Genomic DNA, 19,392 nt, shown 5'->3' with positions numbered 1-19,392 from the left:
CTGCTTAAAATCATCACTCTGTCCTTGTTACAGTATTAATCAGACTCAGGGGAACAGACAAACCCTCTTATTAAAATGTTCTATCAACAGTTACCTAAACCTCACAAAGATAATGTTATAGGGGCTGAAGCCCTCATGTACTTTCACATGATGATCTACTGCCTGATCCAGACTGGGCACTGGGTTTCTTGTTGGTAAACTTCAAAATAAAGTTTGTTTTTACAGGCAGTTTCATGTTGGCTATGAGAAATCAATCCGAGTTATTCAAATAATATGCAAACAATATGCAACCACTACTTTTATGTTTGATACATGGCTGGTTTTCAATCAATTCCACTCTGCCAACATCAACAAAGTGTTATTCAAGGCAGGGAGAAAATCACATTTTAGCTGAGTGCTTAACCCTTTGAAATCTGAGCAAATTAGCTTGATGTCATTCAAAAACAACGAAAAAGCATCTTAACAAGAAATGAGCCAAAATTAGCAAAATTAAAATTAGAAAGTTAGAATGCACAACAAGAAAACTGTTGATCCAGGTTTCAAAGGGTTAATTTTAAATTAGAGTATCTGCGCAGGTGGTGGGTCTGCCCCATTTTCTGTGTTTCTATCAGACTCAATGGTGGCTGCTAGTTTCATTGATTTCTCGTGGACCATCTTGTGCTTCGTCTTCATGTCCCTCAGCAGCGACAGAGCTTCCTCATGCTCTTGCTTGTTAACGCCTGTGCCGTGTATGGCACTGCCTGGACAGATGACAAAATGTTACATTTGAGAAAGGGTATTGTAAGCTGACATTCATTGCATCAGAAATGTGCTTACTTAAGGGGACCTCTCTGATCGTCGTGCTGTTTCTGATTTCCCTGATCAGTTCATCCACCCTCTCAGTTGGCTGCTTTATTGGTTTCAGAGGTGCAAGTTCTTTAATCTGTACACAAAAACATAATTATTTTAAAGTCATGACATGGAAGTGATAACATTTTCTTTACAGATCTTGCTAGATTTATTATTTTCTGACAGTAAAATTGAGTGTGAATGCAATATATTAAACCCTTTTCTCTCTTCCTCTGTAAGGCGTCTGGATGCTATCAAGTTTTGGTTTAGCGTCTCTGTAAACATTAAGATTCCTCAGCGTGTGTTCCAGCATCCGAACAGCGGTTTGAATTCCTGTTGGAAGAAGAAGAAGAAAAAAAACATGAATATTCTCCTTCACTAACTTTTCAAGGCTTGAGGAAAACGTACAAAAATAAACAGCTGCAGGTGAAACTCCAGTCCTCACCAATGGGCTCCACCACATCGGGGTTTGGTTTCGCATCCATCAACATTTTGTAGCATGGGAATTTTTCAGGGATGATATCGTCTTTGTTTTCTGTGGTTTCTTTCTCATCAGTTTGAAGATCAAACTTATATTCAGGAACATCTGTTGCCTGAACATGAAAAAACACTCAGTAAAGAGAGTAAATGTTGAGACTAAAGAGAGGAGGAATATGAAAAGCACAAAAACTGGACATGTACATACCTGGGTAACAAAGAAGGGCTCTGTGTTTTCTTGGAGCGTGTCGTCTCTGCGATTCTCACTCTCGGATTCTCGTTTTCTCTCGACATCTGCCTCACTTTTCTCGACATAAGTTTGAGCAGGACAAGGTGCGCCCATCAACATTGGCCTCTTTGACACCTTTGGGTTTCTTTCTTCCACCTACGATACAAAAATGTCCAAAAAATAAATCATTTAACTGTCATTAAGTCAAATCTGAAATGATCTGACAACATCAACAATGCAGAACACATCCAACCTTCCATTTTGGATCAGCGGACACCTTCAGTGGGTGCTTCACAACTTCTTGCGTCTTCTTACGCTTTATTTTTATCCCCAGTCTTTCTTGGAGGTAACAGGTCAATAAGGGAGGGTCTCCTGTGTCCCAACAAAGACATAAAGGTGATTTCCAGTACTGAAAATTCAGACCCAATCTTTAAAGAACAGCTTTTAAAGGAGAGGGAAGGGTTACCACTTCTTTGTGTGGTCAGGGGGTTGGAGTGAATGTCAATTTTTCGAAGCATCGGGAAAAGAGAGGCAGCCATCACTGCGTCTTCCTCAGCAATCTGAGGAAGAAATACTGATGAGACTTCCAAAAGGAGTCATTATTTAATTGTACAAATTGTCCAACGCACCTTGTTGTCAGCTAAATTGAGGAACTGAAGCTCTGGTAGAGGGAAACCGGATTCTTGGCAGTGCTCATCCCAGTTTTCCTTGTGAGAGATCTAGGGTGACAGACAGAGATTTTTAAAATATGTGAAACACAGTGATGACACATCTCAAACTGCAGCTGTAGAATGAATCACCTTTGACATTGTCCTGAAATTTTCACTAGGTTTAGGATTTGGCTCCGTGTGGGCTGGATTGAGGGGACAAAAATGCTTAAATATTAAAGATTTTCTTGAAGATGTTGAGAAAACTGGTGTTAAGATTATTCGCAAATTACATCAAGCTGAGCATTTACCAAGTCCATCTTCTTCAGCTGGCTCATCTATAGAAGTCTGCCAAGGTTTTGAGCACCCCGTCAGCTGCAAATACGGTATTTCAGAAATGCGGTTCCCCTGTAGGTTTAAATACTTTAGCCTGTCATTGACAATTAGAAATCCCTCATGAATATTTCCACAGATGCAATGTGATATACAAGATGGCCTTAAAGGACCAGTGAGTAGGATTTGGTGGCCTCTAGCGGTGATGTTGCAGATTGCAACTAACTGAATTGAATACCCTTCACTTTCTGAGTATGTAGCAGAAACTTTAGTGGCCATCAGGTGCATTTGTAAAGTGAAGCTACCACTTCAATGTAGTCCATGGATGTATAAAGACAAGTGGATACCGTATTGAAGGCGGGGCCCTGTCCATTCCTGTGAAAGTTGCTCAGTGGTGCATGAAGCCAAAACTGTCAACTTCCTGGATATGAAATTACTTGGATCTTTTGCATCGTTGGGCCAATAGAGCAAGAGCACCAGTGTCTATACCATCTGAGCAGCGAACTTCTGATTTAGCCCTCGGCTGGCTTGAATGGAGATGAAATGATTTAATCATGTGGCTTTTATAGACTTCTGGAATGTAATCAGTTGGGGTCGACCAATATTGTTTTTTTCAGGGCCGATGGTGATACCGATACTGATTATTAGTAGCTGATAAAGCCAATAACAGCTATTTGAAACTGATATACATTTACAATGACAGGGAAAATCTTTCTTAAAATATTTAGATTTTGGAATATAAAAAACTCCAACACAAAACTTAACTCAAAATTGAAACATTCAATATCATGTACAGCCAGTTCCTGGCAACTTTTTTTTTATAAAGCGAAAATTTAAATGAAAAACGAATACAGAAAATTAGCTTCCTGAGGTTTTACAAAGTAAAAGTTCCTCTCATACTGACACTTTCTTTGCACTTTTAATTAATGAATTTTATTGGCGATAATAAAAATAAAATACAGATACAGACAATCGGCAAAAAGCCAAATGTTGGGCCCAATAATCATCCAGGCTGATAATGTGTCGACCCCTCATAATCACACTGAATTCAATAAATCCTGATAATGAAACAACTAATTTTGTGGTTGTGAAACTCAGAAAAAAAACCAATGTAAGTCTACGTGTTTTTGGGCCCAGTGGCATCACATGACTGACAGGGAGGTTGTAGCTACATGGTTTAGCCACTATTATTCGTCAAAGTTCGTCATAATTCCTGGGGCTCCAGTGTTTTGTTTGTCTATTCTCATCTACTGTAAAAAGCATGTCAGGCTCTCTCAATAAATCCCCCTAAATCCTACACACTGGACCTTTAAAAAATACTTTGTTTTATACAGAACACTTTAAACCACATCATGACCTCTTCAGGTTTGCAAGACTGTTGAAGACTCCTGAGGACAGTTTGTTATCGTCAAGCATCAGGATTTCAAGAGCTTTACACCTAGTGTCCTCCTCTTCAGCCGGCCTGTCGAAAAAAGAAAAAACAATGCACCAACATCATGACATCCACATATAAACTGATAAATACATACTTCTTGAGAATAGAAAATAAAAAATACAGAAATATTACATACAGTATGCGTGGACTGTATGTACCTGGCTGTAGAGCAGGTGTATCGGGTGTCATTACATTTGCTTCAGCAGAATCAAGAGTGTGAATTTGGAACATTTGTGCACCCCCTTTTGGTCAATTTGAAAAACTGTTTCAAATGCATCTTGTTTGTGACCTTTTTGCTTTTGGACAGGTCATCATGTTATGAAATCATACTAATGTGATTGATTATTACTGGCATCTTTGAACACTATTCATTTTCTGTTACACTTATTGATGCTTATATACTGTAAGCATAAAGGCATGGTAAAGCTTTGTAGGACAGATGTTGCATAATGTGCCTACGTAAGGACATCAATCACAGATATTTTCTGGGCAGACTGTAGGCAGCGTCAGACTGTAGTTGGAGTCTGAATTTGCATTTTGCTGAAAACATATTATGAAACAGATTACTTGTCTTTCATTCTGCCTGCTTCTCCGTGACTCATATCAAAGTTTTTTGGAATAGCTTTTATATGGAAAGTAGGCTTTTTGCCACTGTCACTGGCAAAGCAGCCATAACACAAAGCAGTGTTTGACAGAGCTGACCTGTGTGTGAAGCTGCAATAGAAAAGAAAGCCCACGCTTGCTGATAAATCAGTTATGTGCTTGTGTTTTTTGCCATTTTTTTGACAGAACAAATTAGCAAATATAGTTAGAAGAGAGGTGGATTGGTTTGTGTTTTTTTTATACATGTACATATTTCAAAGTAGATCATCTACTTCATCTGAAGTGAGGTGTCTGATTACAAGTGAAACATGCTTTTCATTATTAGTGACAAATCCCATCACACACTCTGTACTTAGTCACTCTTATATTACTGCTTAATGTAAAATAAGGTACTAACAGTTGAGTGGGGCTGTGGCTGGAAGAACCCAGATCAGGAGGAAGATTGTGAAGCTCGTTTCCAGTCAGATGCAGGACTTTCAGATGTGGAAGCTGCCCGATGGAAACAATGTCATCAGCTGACAAACTGTTGTAGGACAAATCCAAAACCTGTGAAGATAAAACGAAAGATTTACATAAATAAAACCACAGTTGTACAGCAAAATTGTGCTATTAGCAGAATCTACACGAGCTATTGCAATTAAACATACATTTGATGTTATGTACTTAAATTCTCTAGATTGGCCGCTGGTCTGTGTGCCAGGCTGCGTGAATTAATCAGCAACTTCACCCTTCCTTACTGTCAACTTTGTTCACACCTCAACTAGACACAAATTGAAATTCTGTTTTTCAACAGGCCTGATGTAGACATCAGTAGACATACACAACTTAAACGTGCTTCCTTGTTTGTCACCAGTTAAAAAAAGCTCTTATTGTGAAAGAATTGCAGATGTGAAAGAAGCAGGTAAATTTATATTTTAAATGAAAATTAATGGATTTCAGGTTCTTGTGAGGACAAAAGGGTCATATTAAGTTGTATATTATCCCTGAGGTGTGTTAATAGTCAAAATATACAATAATAATAATAATAATAATAAAAGCTTCAACTAGGTATAGAGATGTGTCATCACCATTTTTTTTCCTTTCCAACACTAACTCTAAAGCCTGAAATTGCATATCAGATGGTACCAAGTACCTTCCTGAAACCATAGAATGCTGCAGGAATTACGTTTCTCTGTCAGCCGACATGGAAGTTAGCATCGCCCTGCTTCCCTTGTGCAAAAGACCATGGGATTTTTCCAGTGGATTTTGGATTGTTGCATAAAATAAAATCTGTGGCAAACAAATGTTTATGATACTTGCACGTTTAGTTCAGCAAAATAATCTTCACAAATGAACACCACTTTTTCTCAATATTTTGAGGCCTTAATGCAAACACTGGAAGTAAAAAGTTAACATTAGGCTATAAATGAAGTACACCACAGCTGCACACCAAGACTGTAAAGCCATGTTCAGCGTGATGACGTCCTACAGTCTCATTTAGCCACTTGTTGGCAACCACCTTTGTTGAGACACTTAAAAGCTTTGAAGTTCATAGGTGGAGTATTTATTGACACATTTTATGTTGTACAACAATACATGAAAGTCTCTTCTGCTAGTGTAAACCACGGACCTCATTTCAGGCATCAAACCAAAAACTCATTCAAAAAACCCATTGACCTCCAGACGAGGGAACCGAGAGTACTAAAATGCATCTTATTTCTGGGTTTCAGGACTCATTTTGCGAACAGCAGATGTAACACTTTTTATAAACTGGGTGCGAAACTACTTTAAAGTTTATCAATAAAAAATTCAGCAATATGGTATCGGACTGGTGCACAGACTTGTGTACTCCCCAGGACATGATACCGGATTTTAGACAGCATTGGAGGCATTTCCGATACTGGTATCAGTATCATAACAACTTTAAATGAGTGTATGTCAAAATCATCTTACCTTTAGATGAGGGAAGTCAGCAGCATTAAAAGTCATGTTGCAAAGCCCATTTAACGACAGATTAAGTTCTCTTAAAGACACAAAACTGCTGAAAGACCCTGTAGGAAAACATTTTCTGAAAGTCACCATTTTTTTTGCAAGAGACACAAAAATGTAGCAAAAGAAAATCTGCAGGATATATAACAATAATCACCTAAAGAAAGGGAATTAATAGACGCATCAATGTAGGCCACATTGTCAAAGACCTTGAGTTCCTCTTGTTTGACCTGTGCAAAGCGAGGAGACATATCTTTAATTGTTTTTACCAACAGACTACCAAAAATATTGATAAAAATATGAAGTCTTACAGAATTCAATTTCTGCTCACTGATGTCAACAGTGCAGAGCTCAGATGGTTTATCAACACAATGTAACTGGAGCTACAAAAGAAAATTGTTTGGGGGTCACTAACAGGCAACCTATCATGAGATCGTTTGTCAAATAAGCACCTCACATGAGTGGATTTCTTTGTCTTACCAGGAAAGGTCCATCTAATGTGTTACCATTAGGAGAATGAGTGTCCCTGTCGTTCTCACATGCTTTATAAGTTTCTTTTATTCTTCTACGCACAGTCCTGTATTTCTGCTCCTCTGCGTTTCTGTAAGCCACAAGCCAATGACCAGCACCTGTGAGGAAATAAATAAATAAAATAATGTCAGCAGAGGTTGTTTGAAGATTTACAAATGTACAGTTAATAATGATGTAATAGGGAAATTGAGAACGGTTATTCCTCCAATCAGAAACGTGCTAGAGTGATGACACTCATACTACTCAGTTAGTAAATGTGTAGCCTACATTTATACATGCACAAGTTATGTTGAGTCACACATTGTCCCCAGGGTTTGGGTCAGTTGCAACATCTGACTTTTTCAGTTAAAATGAATACTGTGAAAAAATAAATATTGTACACATATATGTCAAATTTAATCATGATCATAAAGATAAGAATTATAGGTATAGTTTTCTGGACATTTCCCTATTTTCAAATAATGATTACTTTTTCTCTCTTTTTTAAGAAGTGATTTTCAGGTCATTTTCTCATCACCTTTTCCCTTTTTTGCAATTTGTAATACATTTCTTCATGCTGATGATTGCCTTTTTAGCCATGTTTTCAAAAGAAATCATACCAATTAGCTCCCGTTTTAAAGGCGTAAATGCACGTAAAAGGCGTCTGAATGCAGCCATACAAATGTGATGTTCCACGTTTCAAGGGGTTAAATCCTGTTTGTAAATAGCAGACAAATGTAAGTGTAGCTACTTTTTAAAAAAAAAAATTAAATAAATAAATTATATAGTTGATGTGGCTAAAATAGTCTCCGTGTAACTGAGAGAAAGCAGCCGTCCCCAGTATTCCCATAGGATACGAGAGCTTCAATAAGCTAGTTTAATGTTTCGGGTCAATTTAACTTAACCTACCTTCCTTCTTTCTACGGAGTAACATCCGAGTTGGGAAACATTTGGAAACATTGCTCCGTCCACTATCAAATTTATAAGACGCTGCAGTCATCTTGTTAGCTCGTGAGATCCATTTATCACAAACAACTTTTTATGCAAGTGTTAATTACGCTTTTCACGAGGTGAGCTGGCCCGAGGACTTGCTACAATATTATACACACTGTGGTGCTCTGTATCCTAGCAACAGCGTGTCAAAGACGAGCGCTGCCCCTCCCGTCCAGAAGAGGGCGCTAACAAACAAACATGGCGGTTTTCTTTACAGGCGAAGGCGGAAGAAACCCGTTAGCACAGCTAGCCAAAGATTGAATTCAACGATAAGATATTGGTCCGCCTTATCGCCCCAAGATACTTTGACACATTACACATATATTGGTACAAAAATTCCACAGTTTTCCATATATTGACAAAAAGGTATCAAATTACTCACCGGTACGAATAACGTCCGAACCGTGTTCGTTTAAACTGTTGCGCTAACGTTAGCTAATAAGCTAACTAGCTTTTAATCGGGATTCATCACATTGCGCATGCGTGACGCCGGACTGCCGGAGTCATTGCATGTCTGTGATAACTCCTGTCCTCTAACAGTTAGCAATTACCATTTCTATCATTAAGATATTATGCTAGCGTAACAAAATAAGGAATGTTTCATCAAACTGGATATTTTGAGCGCAGGCTGGCGAGGAAGTCAAACACGACGTCAAGTTTAGTCCGGACGCGTCAAGGCGAACACGGAAGTAAGTGAGACTTGTTCTCTCGCTTCAGCACCGTCTTCTTTTCTGGTGAACCCATAGCATCAGTGTCGTGAACATCAGAGGTCCTTTTTGTGACGAGAAATTAGACGGTATAATGCCGCTCACGCAGAGATCAAGGGTGACAAATGTGAAGAGTGACGAGTGAAGGTAAGGGTTTTGTTATGCACGTACAGTATACGCTAGATGCCGTTTGTAACAATGCAGTCAAATGTGTCTATGAGGAGCTGTTGGAGTGTAAACTCTTTCAGTGTAAATATTTATATATGTGAAAGTTGTTATGGATTTGGTACATTTTCAGTTTGCAGGAGCTCTGATCCAACATGGGAAATACACCATCAAAGAGTGACAGCGGAGAGGAGCCAGTCAAAACAACTTTGTTTGAAAAGGAGCCAAGTGGGATAACATACAGAATTCCTGCTCTGATTTATCTGAGGCACTGTCACACCTTCCTCGCCTTTGCAGAGAAGAGATCCTCGCCCTATGACCATGATGCCAAAATTCTTGTCATGAGAAGAGGAACGATGAAAGATGATGGATCTGTTCAGGTTGTTACTCACGCACAGTACCCACCTTATTAACCTTTGCCTTAATATGTCAACATTACCTGTGCTCATCATTATTTTAACTGTTCTCTGGTTTTCCCAGTGGTCGTCCAGTCAGGAGCTGTCAACAGCATATCTGCCAAACCACCGCACCATGAATCCATGCCCTGTGTATGAAAAAAACAGTAAAACGCTGTTTTTGTTTTTCATCTGTATCTGGGGGAACACCACAGAGTTCAGGCAGATCATCACAGGTAAGAACAAGGCGCGTCTTTGCTGTGTGAGCAGCAGTGACGACGGGCAAACCTGGAGCCAAGCCAGAGACTTAACAGAAAGTGTGATTGGTGAAACTATCCATAAGTGGGCCACATTCGCTGTGGGGCCGGGCCACGGTGTTCAGCTGGAGAACGGTAGATTGATCATCCCAGCGTACGCCTACTACGTCCCTTACAGATGCTGTTCCTTCCCCATTCCCTTCACAGTCTACCCACGTGCACTGTCAGTTTACAGCGAGGACTTTGGCCAGACGTGGCACATAGGGAAGATGCTTCGAAAAAAGTCATGTGAGTGTGAAATGGCTGAGATCATAGATCACGAGGGTAGGAGTCATCTTTACTGCAACGCTCGTAATGCTGGAGGCCACAGGTGTGAGGCCTTGAGTGAGAACAGCGGTGTGTATTTTGACAAGCCCCACATTGCTCCGGAGCTCGTCGAACCTCCATCAGGCTGTCAGGGCAGCGTGATTGGCTTTCCCGCTCCTGAATTTGTCCCCAACGACGATGCCGAAAGCAAAGCTTGTGGTACGTCGCTCCTGTCTCCTGACACGCAAACCTGGCTCCTCTTCATCCACCCAACTAACAAGTCTAGCAGGCGGGACATGGGCGTGTATTTGAACCGATCCCCTCTGCACTCCTCAGGGTGGGACAGGCCCAGGATCATCCACAGCGGGCCCAGCGGCTACTCGGATCTGGCTTACAACGGAGACAAGGATCAGTTTTCCTGTCTGATGGAGTGCGGGAAAGAGAGCGAACTGGAGCAGATTGCGTTTATGTCGTTTACCCTTAATGATGTCATGCAGACGGGCACTAAAAAAGACAAGAAGATGCGCTGAATTGCTTTATTTCTGTATTAACAAAGCTCTCCAACATTCTCCCGCAACCCTAAAAATCCAAGCCACTAAATATGCTGTGCAGTAACATCTGTCTGTGTTTACTGTTGTTCTACAGTCTGGAGATGATAATGCATGCATGAGTCGTGTGTTTTGTTGTCTCCTTGTTTACATGAAGAAGTAATCCAAGTCTTAATAGTATTAATATGCAAGCGGCTGTGTAAGAAAGGATTTTTAATAGGCTGGGTGGCTGATTGCGAGCATGCTGTGCTGGACTGTCATCTTAAAAACAGGCTTTGTGTGTAGCATGTTTGACGAGTACTCCATGCCCATTTCTGCATCTTATTAAACTGTCAGTGTATTTTGAGCAGTGGAGAGAATTTGCCTACCTCTTTTTATTTTCATATGAAGATCATAGCAGGCCTTGTAAAGTAGAGCGTAGAGTTTTCCTCCATGCTCAGTCGCTCCTTTGCATTAAGTATATACTCTGATTCACATATGCCTTCAGCTCCACTGTTTCAACTTAAGCCTGTCAGTGCACAACCTTCTCTGTGGGTCACAGTGGGCGCCACACAGCTGGCAACTGAAAAGACAAACTTGCCACATCCAGCTAATCAATGAAGAGACCAACCAAACTGTACCAAACTATCCACGAGTTTGAGAACATTCAGGCTACTTTGTACTGTACACAGATTTCTATTACATTCATTTTAAAAAGCAATATTTCCCTTGGTTATCTTTATTTTCCGGCACCTTCAGCATGATTTCCTGCAAAAAAAAAAAGTTCCCCACCTGGCATCATTAATTTAGTGCAGTATCATGGCCAGGTACGATTGGCTGGCTGTTGGTTATCACGTGAAAGCATGTGACAGCATGTAGAAGAAGACTCACTATTTATAAGCCACTAGGGATTTGAACACACACACACACACACACACACACACACACAGCCTAGTACTGAGCGACTTTAAAATTCCATCTTTGCCTAATGTTGTGAGGCAGAGTGCCTCCCGGTGGTTCGACACTAGTTTCATTGTGTTTTTGTTGACTGTTGTGGAAAGTGACAAAACCTGCATGAAACATGTATTTTAGTAGAAAATAAAAGTAACCTGTGACCACAAGACTGGTCTTTCGTTCAGTTTTGTACATTTTTTCTTCCATTATAGTGTAATATTGCTGCTGGGATATATGTAAGAAGGTTAAACGTAATTATCGGTCAAACAGGGATAGGGGATAAGAGATAGGGCATGGGTGTGGCTTTAAAAGCTGCTATGAAAAACACTTTATCTGCTGTCGGGAGCATTTAATTCCCTCAGCAGCTAAAGGAGGCTTAGGGCATGTTGAAATGATGTGAAGGACTTTTGTTGTAAAGCGACCTGTGGGGAGTTGGATGTGATTCAGCAGATGTGCAGACAGCCGGGATGTATTAAGGACAGGAAGGAGCGATTTAGTTGAGGATGGAGTTCGGATATTCTGTATTTAGTATCATATCTGTTCTGTTACAGGAGTGGTAGTTTTGATCATATGAAAATGAATTTGCTGTGTCATGACATGATTTACATACTGTCTGAGTGTCTGGACAAATTGAAATATAAAAACAGAAAAAAATATTCATCAATACAACTTGAATGGATGGTACTGGTAACAGTGCACTTAGTAAGGCCATTACAATAATGTTATACCCCAGTAAAAGCTCAGTGGATAAGCCTAATGCCATTTCACAATTTCTTAAAACATTAAAAACATCTCATTGCTTCATTTAGAAAAAGGCTTAGTCATTTTAGATGAAATAAAACTGCTGGACACTGGAGATCAAACTCACTCAAACAGGAGTAAATAGTGCATTTCTTGAGGACTATTTTCAGTTGCGGATTACTGCACATTGTGTGTGCATGGAAGTGCCAAAAACTGCAGTTCCTTGAATGGCCACTTAAGGCTGGCTTCAAAAACGAGACAATCTTCATAGACCCCCATATTAAAACCATATATAGGTATAATAACAACTAAATACCGAATGCCATGATGGCGCCTATTCATTCCAATGGAGTTGCTCGCCTGGCGCATACACAGCTCGAGAAAACCTCTATGGACCAAAAATTCGTAATGGAAAGAGTCATAATTGACTTTGTTTACAGTTGACAATATCTTGTCAACAGTTTCACAGACATGTCTTTTACAATAGTGGTCTACTGAGGCTGGGGCTGCAGGGGATTTTGTCGCTGCAGTGCCGTGAGTGGTCACTGGGAAAAATCGACTGCAAGGCTGAGCAACATTCCTGTGTGCCGGGCTTCAAAGCCAATTTTACATAGTGGCCAAAACAGCTAATTTTAACATTCATGACAACTGTATGACGGGAGGTGGGTTATATCACTAACCTGTTTAAATTTGTCCAAATACGGTCAACTTGGGTCACTTCTGGCTCCAAAAATCAAAGATAGTGATGGCCAAGATGTCAAGGCTTCAAAACCGGTTCACAAGCCAATGGGTGTCATCACAGTGGCCGTGTCCATTCAACAGTTTTTAGACAACAATGGAGGCCTACAGTACAGATGAATAAGACATATCAGGATCTCGCTACAGAGGCAACCCCTCAAATCCGCTTAAAACCTCACTGACTTCCCTGATTTAAATGTCAAAGTACAGCCGCAAATGACGTTCACCTCATACTGACATAGATTTCCCTGCTCCGTTACATTATTGTAGTTGTAAGGGAATATCAATAGACATCTGTGCCCTTTGGTTCACAGCAGCAGCAGCCACAGGCTACTTGTTACTTCAGTGCTGTGTCTGATCATTTATATAACCACTGAACTGGTACAAAAGCAGCAACTATGCAAGGTATGAAGAGTATTTTATTAGATGTGGGAGCTTTTAAATCTCCACCGTGCTCATTTACTGACCAGCTACTTCCTTTGCTTTCTGTGTTTCATCACCTTGTCCAACCAGCTTCTTCACAAGAACGATGAATCATGCTGTGAAACCTGTTTTTCTCCGACAGTGTTGGCGGTGACACATCCAACGTTTTCCAGCACATATGATTATCTGTATCAGAGGGTGGCTTTCTGTGATACACACATATGTATTATCTATCACTCTGATGACATTTGGGAGTCCACTGACTGAGAGGCTAGCAGTGTCGGCGTCACAGATGTTTTCTGTTTGTGGTGAGCATGTGTGGCGCCCCAGCAGGCTCCCTGCTCTTTTAGCAGCACAGATCAGTGCTGGACACACGGCTATCACATTGTTCTTGTATCATCCATTTTCAATAACTGCAGGGCCCTCAGGTGAAGCTGCCAGACATTGAGTTCTGTTTTGATTTTCTAAACCAGTGAAAATTTTGCACGGCTTGGTAACTTCAAAGTTAGAGTTATTTGCATGTTAAAGTTGTGTTTTGCATCCACCTTGATAGTTATGTACTCTGTGTAAAGCAGCCAAGAGGCATAGCTTTCCAAACCTCAAAAAATATCCCACTATAACATGATTAAGTTCAAATTTGGCATCTGCATATGCTTGATATTTTCAAATGCAATTATGTTTCTGTATAAAAACATTCTTAATAATTAAAAAGTGCCATTTCTCAAAGCCTTAATTCCAAAATGCCAACACAGATATTTAGTGGGTTTGGACCTTTGCGACACATATAATGAGTGAGCCTGCAAAATAAAGCTATTTGACACAAATGTCACAAATAAACAAGAAAGCTAAAAGTTAGGTCATGTCAACTAGAAAAATGTCTTTTCCATAATGAGAAACACTCAGGAATAAAAGTAACAGCTTAATCTGTGTGCATGGGCACAAACAGTATTCACTGTGAGATTTCACAAGCAGCTTTGCATCTTTCTCTGTCCAAAGAGCCACAAAGATGATCAGGCTGTGTATCTGTTCCTGGCTAAAAAAAAATTAAAAAGGATATACAGTAGATCTTTCAATACATATACAAACAGACAAAAACACAGAACTACTATTTCCATGCCCAGTACCTGTTGCTGTCATTGCAAAAATAAATTAAAAAAAAAAAAGCACAAATAAAGGCATACTCAGAGCTTCAATGGGTGCAGAAATGGAGTAGCCAAACCTGTTCAGGGTTCAAGGTAGACTTAAGAAAGTATGCATTAAGGTGTGTTTGTTTGTTGGCTTAAGTAATGAACCAATGCAACAATGACACAAAACTACTCAATGAGTTCAAGGAGCTGCTGCGGCTTGTTTTTAATTTCTAAAGTAAAAATACTGAATGAAAAATCTTAGTCTGAGGGATTACAGTTCTGCACACATACAGTGTGAATAAATCATTGAGTGTGTTCAGCAACAGTATTTTCAATGAAGTGTACAGAAGGGAGCTGAAAACCATTCGTGGGAGCGCAGGCAGTTGTGATTATATTCCTAGAACTAAGGACAATGCGGGTAATAGCCCATATGCCCATAAATTAATATTTTTGTACATATACACAAAAAACAGTTTATTACCAGTGATAACATTGAAAGTTAGCTAACTTTAATGCTCATTTTAATGTCTGTGATTAGCCTAAAGTTTCAGGTTATGAATAGAAAATACAAAAAATCTTATCTGACTTGAAGCATAAAGTTCCTGGATCAACAACCTTTTTGTCCAAATTCCAATGTAATGTTTGCACTGCAGCTCTGCAGCTCTCTATGGTAAAGAGACTACATTTTCATAGTGCCTTTCCACCTTAATGGACAGAGGTGGGAGTGGGAGTGGGAGACAGCAATCAAACTGCCAACCCAGTCTGTTCTCATTCCCAAAACGTTAAATATGGCAGCAAGGTCAGCGTACATCTGTATCAGATTCTGACACGCAAGGCAATCCTTGGCATCTGTATGAGAGGTATCAGGCTTTCTGCTACCTCCATTACAACCCATACACTAGAAGGAGTGGTGGATGGGTCAAACAAATGCAGGACATTCACCCAGGAGACTGCTGTTCATGTCCAGTGTAAAACCAGAAGTCAAATCTGAGTTTTTTTTAACTTAAATGTAGTTAGACCAGGTCTCCCGGAGATGAGCCAACTTTAAAGCCAACTTGACATTGTGGCCAAAACCATGTAATTGTGGGCTCTGTTATGTGATGCTGTTTGGCCCAAAAAAAACACTTTTTCCCATAGGCTTACATTGGGAAAGTGACAACTGCAAGTAAGTGGACGCATTTTTGGGCGTCACAGTTCTCGCAACATGTCTCTGTCGGGATTTGATCTATTTAGTCAGATAGATTTTCAAAAGAAGAGCAGCTCGATCAAATCATTTTATCCCCATTTCAGTCAACGGAGGGCTAAACCGAAGGTAGCTTGCTCAGCAGGAGTAATTTAGCTGCTCAGCCAACAGTCTCTAGTGCGCTTGCCTCTTTGGGCTCATGATGAGGAAGATTTTTTTAATTTTACACCCGCAAAGTAAAACGTTTTTGGCTTCATGTGCCACTGAACAACTTTCATTGGTATGAACAGGGCCCCACCTCAAACACTGCATCCAGTTCCCTTTATATATCCATGATATATACATCCCATATGTGACATGATATACTAGGTTACTTCATTCAAGTTATGTATCAAATGTACTTCAACCTAAACCATAATCTTTTTCTTAATTCTAAAGTAATTATGATGATTAAAACTTATGTTCCCTGTAAATACTAGAAGCACTAGTCATTGGTTTCATCATGATACAATATTATATCGATACTTTGGACGATACGATATTTTCCAATATTACAAAGTCTACCAAGTTACAATTTCGATTCAGTTTAAGGGGCCTGCGATCAATATGAGACGATATTATCTGTTCATTAACCACAGTTGGTGACAGAAGCTGCCACCCATTTCTTTGCTTTTGGCCAGAAAAGATAAAAACAACATATACATAATTGGAAATAATTAAAACTGGCTCATTCTGTTTGGAAACGCATTCTGGAAAAAAATGTTTTTATTTTAATTCAAACCATGATCTTTTGTCCTAAAACTTCAGGGCTGTCTGACTTGAAGACAAACTTCTCCCAACATCCTCAAAACGCAGATAAACAACAAGATCTTTTCACTAAAGTATAAAACTCAATAATAACTGTCAAGAATCATATGCTCATATAACAATCAGTTACAGAGGAGGCTGCCTATCCTTTCTTTTGCTTTTGGCAAAACAAAGATTAAAAAAACAACATCTATATAATTGTAAATAATTAAAACAGGTTCCCTCTGTCAGAAACCTCTTACTGGAAAATGTTTTAAACTCAGTCCAGGATCTTTTTTCCTAAAACTTCAGGGATATCTGACATGGACTGGCAACAAGACCTTTTAACAAAAGTATAAAATTTGCTCAATAATAACTGTCAAGGTCGGAGACAAAACAGCTATCTTTCATAGGTCCCCACATATACAACATGCTAATGATATTAGCATAAGCCTATGGCATTTTACATTGCAGAAATTAGCTTAGCGGCTAGCGGACTTTTCCTCTACTCATAACCAATTTACTATTATTTATGCTTTCTCTTACTCACCGCTGATTTAAGTCCCTGTATCTCCTGACAGAACAGCACGGATGACTTTCAGTCTTACATGCGTGTTTTTTCACTCAACATTACTGAAACAGAGCAGCTAACATAACAGTAGCAAGAAGTCAGTGAAGTGACCTGGGAGCTACATCGTGTTTCCTCAGTACGGCTTTTGTTTACATATGGCGTACGCTGTCTGTCGACCTCGCAGTTTCTCTGGAAACAAAACATTTCCACACTGATGATTTATTCCCGAGTAAATAATAGCAATATATCTTCATCATCTTTCTCTTGGCTGCTCGCCATGACATGCTGGACGCTGTGTGACATGACACAGACTTTCAAAATAAGGGCATGCCTGAAAGAGGATGATATGGATCGATGTTTACACTTTGCATTGATATTAGGTGGTATTTAATCGATATATCAATGCAGATCAATGGATCATTACACTCCTAGTAAATTTATTTTGAAAGACCCTAGCATGCTGGAACTGGCATGCTGTCCCTGAGCGTCAACTGACGCCAGAGGGGTACCGAGAGTGTCATAGCTTGAAACATAGGACGACTGAGTAATCTGTTGTATTTGACGAATTGGCAGTGAGAACATGTTGGCCAACCTTCTGATTAAAGGACAACCTGCTCTGCCTCCTGAGCCACAGCCGCCTCCACTGTTTATGTAACAGGTTCAAACAGAAAAAGAATCTACCTTGAAAACACATTATGTACTTTGTCCCTTTAGGTTCGATAGGTTTGAGCAACAGACATGATACATTCAGTATGAGTTGTCTCTTCTCTCTTTTGGTTTCTCTTTGTTGCAAGACAGTAAAATATAAGGTATGCAGGCAAAGTTACATTTTCAAGGTTTGAAGTATCTATGTACACTGGAAGCTACACTCGGTTGAACTGTACATCATCACAGAGTCACAGAGGGGAGCAACGTTTCAGCTGCTCCTTCAGGAATTCTTTCATGATTCATATATTTATCTCTTTATCTCACTGCCAGACAGATAAGCCTATTTACAGTACAATGTAACCTTGTAGCAACTAAAACAACTTCATGTATCAAAACACACACCCCTTCTCTAGAGAGCGGTGCTGCTTTCATGGGAAAATCACAAAAGGAACAAATTCCCCCTTCACATTACAAAGTATTGAAATCAATACAAAACTAAAGGGAAAACACATGAAATGCACAGTATAAAACGAGTTGTGCATGTGTGCAAGAATCAAGGGAACAGACAATACAGAGAGAGAGAACTCCCAGAGAAATGAGCAGAGAAGCTATATTTTTAGGCTTCCACAAAAAAAGAAGTTACATTTGCTAAATCTTACCCCAAGTGACCTGTGGCAAGAGTCATATCTCATTTAATAAACTCAGACTTATCGTTTATGTCCTATCATTTGAAAACTACTAGTTCACCACAGTGTGTCCAAATCTTTGTGTTAGATGCTAAGTGACCTTTCCACACAGTCCAACTGTCTCAAACCACTGATTTAGGAACAATGATGCTCTTCACAAGAACGGCATTGTCGCAAGTGATGTTTTTTGACACGGTTTAGGACAATACAAAGACTATACGTCGGATGGACACACAGCTGTGTCTACAGACTGCAGAGAGTCTTTTAAAGCAAGAGCGCCCACCAGCACAGTTCCTGGATCAGACTGCCAGACCATTTAGAGTAAAAAAATGGCTTACAAGGGCACTGCAAATATACATAAGCCATAAAGCCATGCCACATTTACACCCTGTTAGGGCTATTCTCTCTTAAAGGGACATGCGCACAGTTTACAAACAGAAGAGGCAAAAAGACTGCTGAGAAAGCAGCAGGGTTGGGAGAGTTACTCTGAAAATCTTCTGCACTGCTGATTCCTGTTTCCAATTTTAGAATGTAATACCTGACATATATGCACTCTAATTCAAAAGAAGCAGTATAATTCATTCACTTCAATTTAGACTGAGTAATTTGTGTCAAAATCAATCATAATTTCAGTAAGATTTTTATATTTGGTTACTTTCAAAGTGAAAAATCACTGGGCTATTCTTTAAAAGCATGTGATTTGCTCTTTTTTTAAATTTATACCAGACCGGATTAGTTTTTTTTACCTTAATGACTTTACAAGTAATCCATTGTTCCCAACCCTGTAAAGCAGTGAGCGTGGCAGACCAGTCACATGCACATTATGGGAAATGTTAGGCCAGACACGAGTACTAACCTCTGGCTCTCTGGCTGCTGGGTACTAAACATCATACAGATTAACAGGCAGCTGAGAGGGGAGTAGACTCTGATGTCCAATGAAAGCACCATTCACGCTTTAAGGTTGCATTTTAGCACAGAGGTGTTTTTTTTCCGAACATTTGATTAACAAGAGTCAAATCTGCTTTGACAACAGTTGAATATCTTTCAACCTCTCTTGGTCTCTGGATGACTTGTCAGTCCAGCCAGCCTCCCCCTCTGTGGAAATAATAGGTCTGTGAACAATCGGCAGTGAGCAATATATGACCTGTTTTGTTT

At 39.7% G+C, this 19,392-nt stretch overlaps 2 protein-coding genes across 5 annotated transcripts; one reads left to right on the top strand and one right to left on the bottom strand.

The window, feature by feature from the left end:
* Positions 1-274: 274 nt before the first annotated feature.
* xrra1 (X-ray radiation resistance associated 1) lies at positions 275-19,303 on the bottom strand. 3 transcript variants are annotated; one of them, XM_042498662.1, is made up of 19 exons: positions 18,984-19,303; positions 12,756-12,918; positions 9,335-9,439; positions 7,001-7,149; positions 6,832-6,903; positions 6,678-6,750; positions 6,485-6,582; positions 4,950-5,098; positions 3,872-3,976; positions 2,493-2,611; positions 2,335-2,387; positions 2,164-2,253; positions 2,001-2,094; positions 1,788-1,906; positions 1,514-1,690; positions 1,274-1,421; positions 1,046-1,161; positions 817-922; positions 275-740 (listed from the first exon to the last, which is right to left on the bottom strand). In XM_042498662.1, exons 3-19 carry the CDS (start codon positions 9,345-9,347, stop codon positions 559-561), a joined length of 1,863 nt encoding a protein of 620 aa, XP_042354596.1. In that variant the 5' UTR covers positions 9,348-9,439; positions 12,756-12,918; positions 18,984-19,303; the 3' UTR covers positions 275-558. The 3 variants fall into 3 exon arrangements, with proteins under 3 accessions (XP_042354596.1, XP_042354598.1, XP_042354595.1); XM_042498664.1 differs by lacking the exon at positions 12,756-12,918; XM_042498661.1 differs by lacking the exons at positions 9,335-9,439; positions 12,756-12,918; positions 18,984-19,303 and adding an exon at positions 7,940-8,378.
* LOC121952151 (sialidase-3-like) lies at positions 8,531-11,501 on the top strand. 2 transcript variants are annotated; one of them, XM_042498666.1, is made up of 3 exons: positions 8,531-8,877; positions 9,029-9,275; positions 9,376-11,501. In XM_042498666.1, the coding sequence occupies exons 2-3, from the start codon at positions 9,051-9,053 to the stop codon at positions 10,381-10,383; spliced, it is 1,233 nt and encodes a 410-aa protein (XP_042354600.1). In that variant the 5' UTR covers positions 8,531-8,877; positions 9,029-9,050; the 3' UTR covers positions 10,384-11,501. The 2 variants fall into 2 exon arrangements, with proteins under 2 accessions (XP_042354600.1, XP_042354601.1); XM_042498667.1 differs by lacking the exon at positions 8,531-8,877 and having other exon boundaries at positions 9,168-9,275; positions 9,387-11,501.
* Positions 19,304-19,392: the final 89 nt, after the last annotated feature.

Source organism: Plectropomus leopardus, chromosome 13, assembly GCF_008729295.1.
Source record: "Plectropomus leopardus isolate mb chromosome 13, YSFRI_Pleo_2.0, whole genome shotgun sequence".
NCBI classification, from domain to species: Eukaryota; Metazoa; Chordata; class Actinopteri; order Perciformes; family Serranidae; genus Plectropomus; species Plectropomus leopardus.
The sequence above is the reverse complement of the archived record's forward strand: the minus strand, read 5'-3'. Positions and strand labels throughout refer to the sequence as shown.